At 34.5% G+C, this 11,192-nt stretch overlaps 2 protein-coding genes across 3 annotated transcripts; one reads left to right on the forward strand and one right to left on the reverse strand.

Annotated features, from left to right (window-relative positions):
• The first annotated feature begins 1,791 nt into the window (after positions 1 to 1,791).
• Positions 1,792 to 4,610, forward strand: LOC100241470 (DNA-binding protein S1FA). The gene is made up of 2 exons (XM_002279897.4): positions 1,792 to 1,981; positions 4,076 to 4,610. Exons 1-2 carry the CDS (start codon positions 1,928 to 1,930, stop codon positions 4,289 to 4,291), a joined length of 270 nt encoding a protein of 89 aa, XP_002279933.1. The 5' UTR covers positions 1,792 to 1,927; the 3' UTR covers positions 4,292 to 4,610.
• Positions 4,611 to 5,523: 913 nt separating this feature from the next.
• LOC100246592 (cell number regulator 8) lies at positions 5,524 to 10,909 on the reverse strand. 2 transcript variants are annotated; one of them, XM_059739072.1, is made up of 4 exons: positions 10,777 to 10,909; positions 10,223 to 10,682; positions 8,807 to 9,009; positions 5,524 to 5,918 (listed from the first exon to the last, which is right to left on the reverse strand). In XM_059739072.1, exons 2-4 carry the CDS (start codon positions 10,497 to 10,499, stop codon positions 5,676 to 5,678), a joined length of 723 nt encoding a protein of 240 aa, XP_059595055.1. In that variant the 5' UTR covers positions 10,500 to 10,682; positions 10,777 to 10,909; the 3' UTR covers positions 5,524 to 5,675. The 2 variants fall into 2 exon arrangements, with proteins under 2 accessions (XP_059595055.1, XP_002279879.1); XM_002279843.4 differs by having other exon boundaries at positions 10,223 to 10,778.
• Positions 10,910 to 11,192: the final 283 nt, after the last annotated feature.

Consider the following 11,192-nt stretch of genomic DNA (forward strand, 5'->3'; position numbering starts at 1 on the left):
CAATATCTCTATACAACTCATTAAATGCTTTAACAATTAGTAAGCAATTGATCAAGTGGATGCTCGATTCTAAGAAACTTATTTCTTATGGCTAGTTTGGTATTTTAACTTTTATATAAAGGCTTTATACTTCATTTACATTTGTAAATGAGAAAAGAGTTCGAAACTATTATTCAATCATCTCTTGAGCCTTACGAAAATATTTTGATTGCATTAAGCTTAAAATTGCATTTCATTCTTAGTGTACCTAATCAATCCTGGTTTTTTTGTATCCTTAAGCAAAAAAATATGTAAACTACAAATTTGTATTGAAAAATTAGTAGGTGGTCTCACACTTATAAGTACTCATGAGAAATAAAAAATCACCATTCACACACAACAATCCAAGTGTTCAAAATATGAACTTTGAGTTAACACATTATGACTTTGTATTTATTTCAATATTCATGAGTGTATTGAGAATAAGTCTAATTCTTATAGATATCTCGTGGTACTCTAAGCATCAAGTGTATGCATCTAAGTCTTGATTAGAAGACTTTTAAAGAAATAGTGAAAAATTTTAAAGGCTTGAAGGAAGCTAGGGAGTATGGATGCGAGCAGGATTTGTTGAACCATGATAAAATCTCTATTTGCACACTTTTTTCCTACTCTTTTGTTGATTATAGCTTTATATTCTTATTTAGGAATGCCAACGAGACGAGTTTAGGACAGATCTATTGTACCCCAAGTCTTGAAACCTTGTTTAGCTTCTTTAATTCTAAATTTGCATCTCATGGTTATGGTACCTAGTATGTGATTTGTAAGACAACAAAAAAACATATAAAAGTTTAATTGGGTGCTTAAGTAAAAATTCAAAATATATCATTGGATATTACTTTTCATTTTCACCCCAAAATTTCATGTTTCTCCTCTATGCATGATACTCTACAGTCTACATGTACATAATCCTTGCTCATGCCTTTGCATGCATAGACCTTTTATGCACAACATATTCTCTATGCATATGCTTATTTTCTCCGATTAAGCTTTCCTTTGTTTGAGTTTCCTTCTATGGTAATACTTACATTGACCCTTGCTCCGAGCCCTTATTCTTTGGGCACACGCTTATTCTCAACTTTTTTTATTCCCTAATTAAGTTTTTTTATTTTATTTTAATTTCCCCTTATAATCTTTGGTTGAGTTTTCCTTTTATTCTAATTTCCTTATGTAATCTTTAGTTCAACTTTCTTTTGTTTCAATTTATTCTTTTAACGAGATTTATATTGTAAACATTTAAGTAAATATTCCTATTTTATATTTTATTGTTTATTTTTTTGTCATTTAAATTGAGTAAAAATATTTACAAAACAAATTTTAAGTATATCAAAATCTAATTTTTAATTTTAATTATTAAATAATAGTTTTTATTGAAAACCATGATAATTGAAATTATTTTTATATGTTATTTGAAACCCATTTCATTTATTTTAAATTTTTTACATAAATATTAAATAATTTTAAAATATATAAAATTTTAATTAATTTTAATTATATTTTATTTTCTTTAATTTTTTTTTTATAATTTGACTGAATAAAAGAAAATCATCTTCTCGACATGTTTTTTCTTTCCATAATATTTTTGAAAAATCAAACAGTCATATAAAGTTTGACCATATCTTCTTCATAAAAAAAATATTTTGATTTATTTAAAATTCAATAAATATTTTAAATTTTCATCTTTAACCCAACGTTGAATGTTAAATAATAAACGTGAACCTATATATAGATGGCAATTTTGATAATATTGCAAACCTTGGCACCCAAATACGTCAATGTGCAACTAATTTCTCCCCTGTTGTTACTTTATTATCCTCACCAATACCACCAACCTCTGAATCATCTGCTGTCGTTTTCCCACCAATTCGTACAGTTGATCCGGGTGGAAGCCATGGACGACGAGTTCGAGTTCGCGGAAAAGGTTCCTCCGTCGTTTGATCGCATGGTATGATTCCCGGTAACACAACTCCATCTCTCTGTTTTCTCTGTTGATTTTTCGGGAATCTGTCGCGATCAATTTGGGTTTTAGGTTCTATAATTCGATGATCTAGGGTTCTTAGTTTTGTCCTGATATGCTCTCGTCACGATCTGTTGCTTCCCTTGTTTTCTTTTACTTGGTTCCTATCATTTTCTTAATCTAATTGTCAATTTTGTAGTGTTTTTCGAGCTTGAATTGATCGATTTCGTCGTGCAATATAGTTAATCGTGTGTTGAGATTTTCTTTCATTGATTTGTATTCTTTGGAAATTCTATGTTGTGATCCAATTGTTTGACTGTTCTTATCTCCTTTAGCCTGGTGTTCTGATAAATTTTTATGAATGGAAATAATTTGTTTGCAAATAGATACTCGGATTTGCTTCTTCTACACATTATGCCATGTTCAGAATCATCGGTTCATTTGGTGTGTTGCGGGAAGCAAATCAGAAGGAATAAAAATATTATTGTCGATTTTTACATTATTGGTTTTTTGCCGTTATGGTCAAGCGCGTGAGATTTGAACGAAACTGACCTTAATTTGGCATTTTTATCCTTTCTCCGGAAAAAACAAAAATAAAAATAAAAATAAATAAATTCAGTTTCATTTACTGAATTAAAATTGTCATTTTATCTAAAAAACCCTTTTACATCTTTAATTATTTTCGGTTTTAGCAGTTTTTAGCTTATCTTGTTCGGTTAATGAGCTCATCACTAAATTATTATGAAAAGAGGGTACATAAGTGAAAGAAAGGAACGGAAATGTAAGAGTTTGCCATCAAAGTAAGCTTTTTTGAAGAAAAAAATATATCAAACTAAATTTGTTTTCAAAATATTCCCTAGAGTAGTGCATCCATACCATGTCAGCATCTACACATTATTATTATTATTTTTTTATGACAAAACCATAGATGTTGACTTTGGTTTTAGCTTTAAGATTAAAACCACGGTCATCAACTGTGGTTTTAACTTTAAAGCTAAAACCACAATTGGTGGCTATGGCTTTGCCATGAAAAAATAATAAAATAAAAGTTGATGTGGCTAGGAGATTAGTTTGGTAAATATTTTGAAAAGTAATCTAGATGTGAATTTTATTTTTAAAAAATGATTACTTTTCCGGTAAACTCAAAAAGTAATCTTAGTCAAGATAAGCTAAAATACATCTTTTGGAATTCTTTTTTATTTTTTTTTAAAGTTGGATTTTACCATGCTTGGGTTCTTGCATGATTGCATCTATGATGAGCTTTTGACAAGAAGAAACAAGAAGATAAAAGGAGAGATACTAAGAAGGTAAATAATCTTTAAAATAGAATCCTACGCCTTTGCTGTGGTAATCTGCATTTCAGTTGCCAGGTAAATAAGTCCAAACAGGATTATTGAGTTTCATTATTTAGTTTCTCATGACATGGATTCAATGTGATACCAATCAAACCTAGAAATGAATAACTTATTTATCTCTTAACTTGGCCTGGGCATATGGACTTTATTACATTTTCAGTCTCTGTTTTTCTGATTAAATAATGTTATAAGCATTTGATGATTTCATTATCTGAAGATAGGATTCTATTATGGAGTCCCTCTTGAGTCTTGACAGGTCACAATTACTTAAGTGCTATTCATCCTTCTTAATATATTTTTCTGAATTTCTTTTGCTTGGGGTCTTTCTCCCTCTCACTCTCTCTCACACGCACTCACATTGGCCTATATAGCATTTGAATGAATGAATTGTGATATTTACCTACTGGTTTTCTTGAAATGTGTATTGCCACCCACATTCGTGTCCATGCCCACCCTATGGTGAAGTAATCTATTTTGAAATTCTAGTATGTTGTGACAATGAAACTACTCAATTTAACCCAAAAGTATTCTAAAATTGATTGGTTATGGCATTGTCAGGGTTTTTCATTTTTATTGTTTAAGTGGTTTGTTTTGGTTGATTGGTTCATTTAGGTTACTGTTTTGAACTAAAACATCAAGTTGTGTGATTTTTCCTATTGTTGTTTACCATCTGATAAGTTGTCGTGACACATGGTTTATATTTGCATCTTCTTTGTTGGATACGCAGGAAAATATGGTCAAAGACGCAGAAGCCAAAGGTTTTAACCCTGGATTGATAGTGCTGCTTCTTGTTGTTGGGGTGCTATTAGTATTCCTTGTTGGGAATTTTCTTCTTTACATGTATGCACAGAAGACCCTTCCTCGGATGAAAAAGAAACCGGTCTCCAAGAAGAAGATGAAGAGGGAGAGACTGAAGCAAGGTGTCTCAGCACCAGGGGAGTAGGCATTTTAAAATTTAAACTTGATATGGATCAGTCCTCCTTGTGCGTAGAATATCATTATCAGCAGATGTGGTCATAGACCCATAATTCTCTTTTCCCAGTGGCCAGTACCATTTGTCACGAGATGGTCGCATTACCATAGTTGCTCTTTTTCTTTTTATTCATACTGAGTAGAAAATTTAGTGTCGTAAAACTCACTTTCTCTGCAGCTCATCTTATACTGTTTATCATATACATTTTTCTTTGTTAGCATCAGTAGGGAAGGGTAATTCTCTTCCCCCCTTCATCTTATAATCGAGTCTCTTTTCTTTGTTTCCATCAGTAAGGAAGTGCAATTCTCTCTCTCCAATTCATCTTAATCTCTTATCCATTTTCTTAATTACCATGAGTAGGGAAAAGAGTAACAATGAAAGCCATCTGTTTAGTTAAATTGAGAATTTTCTTCAATTAAAAGAGGAAGTAACCATACTGGTGCACGACTAAACGGCAATTACAACTGATTTTATTTGCCTGGTCAAACTGAATAATTACCATGTTTAAGCTTGTGGCCATGCATTCAATGGAAGGAGGATATCCACATGCGCTCTTGCCAATCCAAATCGGCTCCAATATATGTGGGGTATCTAGGTGTGCAGGCATTAATGCATGACCAGGATCCATGTGGCTCCTGGAAGTGTATCGATGTCAACAAATGCAATCTGAAGCGCACCTGCTTGCCTCTGTTAGTATGCAGGACATCCTGATCTATCGAGCTACTTTGCAGAAAACCAGACCGTGAAAATCAGTTTCTGAAATTTTCTTTGTTCCAATCAAAACAAAATGACAAGTCCTTTCTTTTTCTTTCACCAGGCAATTACTGTTTGTACCCATGCTTCTGGATTGTTCAATCCAGATCCTGAGACAAAGAAATGAAACAAAAAATTTCAAATAACCCGAATAGACTCTGGACCTGCAATGTTCAGTTGCAGTGTCGCAAAAGTAAGTCCTTCCCATATAAACTGTGCCCCCTCACCCGCTCCATTGGTTGATGATCAAGCATTAGTCGTAATTGACTTTAGCTAAAAAAGCATGCTTTGTTGAATAACCTGGATTTAATTAAGATGGGAATATGACACACTTCCTGGCCCCTTTCCACGTTCATTAATAAATAAGCTTTTTCCTTTCAAGACTTTAACCCATTGCACACACTCTTTTCCAAGAACAAAAAGCAAGATCCATAAGTATCATACGAGTATGTCTCAATTTCAAAGTAGCTTATTTATATCGTGGTCAAGCAAACCAAGCAAAGTTCTCAAATACAACTCAGATACTGCAAATAGAGTTTTAAGAGTCTCGAACATCATACTGATAAGATATACACAGGCTACTATTTCCATGCTGAGATGCTTAGGGCACACTGCGGCCCATGGTCTGCTCTCCCGGAGGGATCATTACCAAGACTGGTTGGGCATTGAAACCAGGATGAGGCAACCTTCGCCTCAGCTCACGACCTTCCTGGCACAGGGCACAGGCATGGCAGAACACATGAGTTGCAAAGTCACAAGCTGTCTCACAATGTTCGCGCTGCAACTCGTCCTCCACAAAGCTTCCACAGCACCCACATGATCTAGCAAATGCCTCACAGCTGCCCTGTTAACATCATTAAAACAAAGGTGACACAAGCATAAGCTCCCTTTTCGACATATTTGTCCATTATTTCCTTGAGCAACTCCAGTTAAATGACTGGAAGACGCTGGAAATTTATAATGCACCACATTGCCAAGGAAAATCAATGGACAAAATAATGTTACAACAATCACTGATCTGATATTAACATCATATCAATATAACTAATAACATCAGGGCAAATAAAATGTGGGGATCTTGGTTATGACATTATAAATATTTTATTGACATTATTGGAGAGGTGAATGTTAATCCATTTGTTAATTCTTTAGACGTTAGATATATTTCAACATACCAAAAGAAATTTAGCACCAGTTTTAAGCACCTAGCTATAGGAATATGAGAAAAGAAGAAAAGCATTCTGATAAGCTGAAAGGGGAACAAAGATGGAGATAAGCGCCCATGCTGTAATGCATGTTGGATCATAGATGAGGCCCTCCTACTCATGGGCACCGTAATATGCCCTTATCCCAAAGTAGTAAATTTAAAATAAATAAATAAAAATGAATGTACTCATGTAAATGCACCTACATTATAACTTGTAATTTTCTAAATATTCTGAAAGTAGAATTTGAACTGAAAGAGAAAAAAATAAAAATAAAAATAAATAATAAAGAAACGAGAATACACACAAGCAAATAAACCAAAAGGCTGCCTCCTTCAAGGTATGTAATTTAAGCTTGATCCTCTGATGATTCTATGTAAAACAAACATTCAATAACCTCAGTTTATATTAGTGATCAAAATACAGTGATATATGACTTTTCAATACCAAAAAATTGTTGAAAACTGTTACTGTAATTACATTAGTTAGCGATTCTGATCACAAGCTTGATTATATCTAGCTCAGTTATCTTGAATCCACTCCCGGACTTCTCGCCCACAAGAGAGCCAAAATCACGTACATTGGTTTGAGGAGAATAGCTTTTCCTTAGGTAAGAGTCATTGTTGGTGTATAAAAGGGTTGTTACCATTGTTTTTGAAAAGCCCAGCTAAAATGTCTATGGTGTGGTTTGGATACTCATTGTATATCAGACAGCTCAAAACTTGGCTAGATATAAAATTCTGTTGTTTCCCAAAGGTGGACTATCATTCCACTAGTTAGATGATTGACAACCTGTAGGAACCAAGGGAAACGAATTGATAGGTTGATTGATAAAGCTGATCAAATGGACCAACTGATCGTAGTTCCAAGTTCCATGTAGCAACATGAAATTTGGTCATCACTCAATTGGTTGATCAATGATCAGTCAATCAATGCCCAAAAATTCACATACCTCTGAGCTATTCTTGAGTTTTTTGATAATGTAACTAACCTATGTATATATATATATTCTCTTTCAATTTTTGGCAAAGATCAAGTAAGCCTTCATAGTTGGGTGAGAAATGAGCTCCAAAATGGGAAATCTTTGTTTGGGAAAGAAAATGGATTTTTTCCAAGGAAATTGATTTTCACCTTGAGTAAGAAACCAGTGCTCAGTTTTGTATGCTTACCTGTTTTTGAAAAATCACCATCTATACTTCTATTTTTGCTTAGTTTTTGGAGTAAAATCCAACTTCTCCTTAATGAGACTTAAAGGAGCAGCTTGTGTTTGTGTTCGGTGTTGACTCGAAGTGAATTACACAAATAAGATGAGGTGGAGCTGAAGAATTGAGATCAAAGTGTGCTAAGCAAGGGGTCTAAGAGTGGACTGAGAGGCTCGGACTAGGTAAAACATTAACTCTTTTCATCTTCATACTCAAGCCCATTGATAACCTTAGACCTGTGGTTTTCCTCTATTCAGAAATTCTCCACGTTAAATCACATGCATCTTCCAGTTTTCTTTTCCCTTTCAACTCTCTTTGATTTCAATGCTCTTTTATTCATATAAATGCTTGAGCCGAATTGAAAAAAATCATGAATTAATCTAGCTTATTTACCTTGCAGTCAAAGCTAATTGTGTTGGGGGAGCATAGAATTTCATGTTGCATGCAATTTTACTGGTAGTTGATTCTATTGTTCATTGAATTGAAGAATTGAACTATACCATACTGTCGGTGAGTGTTGATACATATAATTGCTACTTGTGATCTAAGTTCCGATTCTTCTGAATTGCTAATATTCTTGATCATTGTTGAAATGAATTGCGAAAGTGTTGGCTGATGTCATCTTGCATGTGATTTCTGAGTGTATGCGATGATCTTTAGAAGTGGTTTAAAACAGTGAAGCTTTAAGAAATTTGGAGTGTTTTAAAATAGGCAAGTTTTTAAGAAATTTGCATTATACTAACTGGAGGGTTTAATTAAAACCTATTCATTCCCCCTCTAGGATTTCTACCATATATTGAGATCCACTTTCCCCAACCTCACAAAATCACAACCTATTTTTCCAAAGCTTTGTAATAAACTAAATTGGCATCAAGATAAGTTTAACCTTAGTAGACACATTAAAATATTTCAGGATCAAGATAAAGACCCTTCACAATTTCAACTATTAAAAACAAACCACACCCATCTAAGCATCTAACCCATCCCCAAACACAACAAAACAAAAAATAAAATTAAAAACAAAACCTTGGATAGACTGGTGAAGTACTTAATGTTTTGACAAAAAAGGACAACTTGCAAATAAAGCATAAAACATAAAAGAACCATAGAATAAATAAATAATTTTCAAATAAATGATCATAATCATGCCAATATATAACCCATGAATGCAGGCATATATATATATATATATATATATATATATATAAAGGTTAAATCAACCAGAACGTATAGGTAATCTTATAAATGCATAAAGACCTCAACATTATAAAAAAAAAAAAAAATAGATAAATGGTCAAAGCATGGAAGTGAAGAGAAGAACTTGCCTCTAGATTAAATTTCCGACGGATGGCTGTCCTGCTAGGATATGAAAACCAAGGTGCCAGGCAGTTATAACCAAAAAAGGAATTTCCAATCAGGTATAAACCAGTGTAAGGCAAGCAGTGATTAGCAAAAGATCCGGCCCCAGATCCAAGCCTCTCAGCATTGCCTCCATACAACACACAGGGAGCCATGCTTCCAAGAAGACCTATCCATGCATCATAATTAACATTACTAAAGATTAATGAGAAGCATAATTGTTACAATTGAAAACCAATCATCCTCCATATGGGGGTTGCACAATGGTTGGAACTTCAGCATACAGATAATCCTCCACAAAAGCCCAAATAAAACCCATATATTCAACAATCAACAGATTGACAATGAGTGAGGGCAGGGATCCCAACCGTGAGCCCATCCATGTTCGGTTCTAGGAATCCACGAACAGGAACAAGAATGTGATTCCTATTCCCACCATTCTTGTATTTGATTCACATATATCAGCCTATAGTTTATCAAAAAACATAAACTAAACATTGCAGAATTAATCCAAAAATTTTAAATTTTGACCAAAATTATCTTTTCCAAATTTTAAAAACTGATCAAACTTCAACTCCTATATAAACCAAACATAAAAATGATATTATGCAATTGAATTCCTGGTTTGAGTAGTAATAATAGATTCTTGTGATACCAATTCTAGGAATTTACATCCCTTAAGGTTTAATTTTCCCATTCTCTAGTTTCCGTGAACCAAACAGGAGCTAAGTGATGATAATATAACAAAATTGTTGGACACATTACTCCCCCAATGTAGCATAGAGCCAGGCGTGAAGGGTATAAAGTGGCACAGCCACACCAACACGTGCACAACTAGATTAGCTAACATTTCATTTTACAAAATTATAATCAAAATACAACGAATGGATCTGTCAGCTAAAATAACCATGAAATTTCCCCTAATTTTTTTTTGGAATACGTGGAAATTCTAAAGATTGATTGGTAACAAATCATGGATAGATGGGCAATAATTTACAAAGGAAGAAAAAAGAGATCACAAGAGAGATCTCAGGCAAGAAAATCCTCAAAGAACTTTCAGCTTGGCAGCGATGGATCAGAAAAAATTAAGAAATAGTACTGTGATTTCGTGTTTGATCGGATCAGAGAAATCAACATAAGAACAAGTCATCCCTTGTGCAGGGATCAGCAAATAAAATCCAGTGATAACTCACCCAAAAAACGTGTAATTTCGACCACGATTCAGCAGAAAACGTAACAATAAAATTAAAAACCAGATCCAATTGGGGGCCAAACACAAATGTTACAAAACAAGGAAAAACGGAATGGAACAATTCAATCTTATCCAAAGATCGGAAAATGGAGAATATAAAAATCATAAGAGAAAAAAGGAATTTACTCACAAACTTCAAGATCGCTGCTGCAGAACTCATCGTTACGACCTAGGCAAGCGAAGAGGCTAGAGTCCCACTGAGTCCGCTCCATCGGCTCACCTACCACGCTCCCGTGGCCCAAAGGCAATCCATCGGCGGTCCATCCGAAGCTGGAAGCGCACACCGGCGGCGATGGCTTGGTCGGAGGCAAAGTCTGAGCAAAAGTTTCGGCAGGATTAGGTTTTTTATCATCAGCATTCACTTGCTTGGTGAGAAGAGGGCTTGATTCCTCAGGATCGTTCCCCATTGAAGAAAAACTAAAGGAATCCTACAACTGCGGTCTCCTGAAGAGAGAGGACCGATCTGAAGGGAAGAAATGGACAGTGAGAGAGAGAGAGAGAATATGCCAATACGGCGTCGTTTCCTCCAGACCGACAAACCGCGTCCACAGCGTGATCCTCGCTTCTTACGCCCCGTTGGATGGTGTTACCTGCAATTTCAATTCTACGGTTTGTCAACTGCTCACAATTTACTTATTTACATTTAAAAAATTTTTATTGCATTTCTTCAGTTAAAAAGTCAACCTAAGCTGTCCTTTCAGTAAAAAGAGCCGACCAACAAAATTGGGCCATAAGACTAGCCTCCACCAAAGCCCACTAGGGCCACTACCTCCAAAGGTTATAAATAAATGAGAGAGACATAACCATCAAAATATAGTTGGTAAGTGGTAGCACCTCCACCGCCCAATTTAGCGAGGGATGGGGGCATTCTACATCATCCATCATCCGTTACAACCTGCCAACTGTCAACCTATTTTTTCGACCATTCGAGAGAAGTGGGCATGTGTGTGACTCTGACCAAATTTAATTTAATAATAGCTACACAAGTTTGCGGCTCGTGATTAACTAATATATTTAAAATTATTAAATATGTAGGGTGGTATTCATTTTCAAAGACAACATTACAATTTAAAAGAAGTAAAGAAAATTTTGAAAATTAT

The sequence above is a fragment of the Vitis vinifera genome, chromosome 8 (genome assembly GCF_030704535.1).
Source record: "Vitis vinifera cultivar Pinot Noir 40024 chromosome 8, ASM3070453v1".
In the NCBI taxonomy this organism is placed as follows: domain Eukaryota; kingdom Viridiplantae; phylum Streptophyta; class Magnoliopsida; order Vitales; family Vitaceae; genus Vitis; species Vitis vinifera.

Bases quoted from the DNA above. Each gene is read 5' to 3' on its own strand.
- LOC100246592 (XM_059739072.1), bottom strand. From the start codon at position 10,499: ATGGGGAACGATCCTGAGGAATCAAGCCCTCTTCTCACCAAGCAAGTG. The intron at 9,010-10,222 runs GTGAGTAAATTC...ATGCATGGATAG, and splicing joins CAGCAGCGATCTTGAAGTTT to GTCTTCTTGGAAGCATGGCT. The intron at 5,919-8,806 runs GCAAGTTCTTCT...TGATGTTAACAG, and splicing joins GTCGGAAATTTAATCTAGAG to GGCAGCTGTGAGGCATTTGC.
- LOC100241470 (XM_002279897.4), top strand. From the start codon at position 1,928: ATGGACGACGAGTTCGAGTTCGCGGAAAAGGTTCCTCCGTCGTTTGAT. The intron at 1,982-4,075 runs GTATGATTCCCG...TTGGATACGCAG, and splicing joins CTCCGTCGTTTGATCGCATG to GAAAATATGGTCAAAGACGC.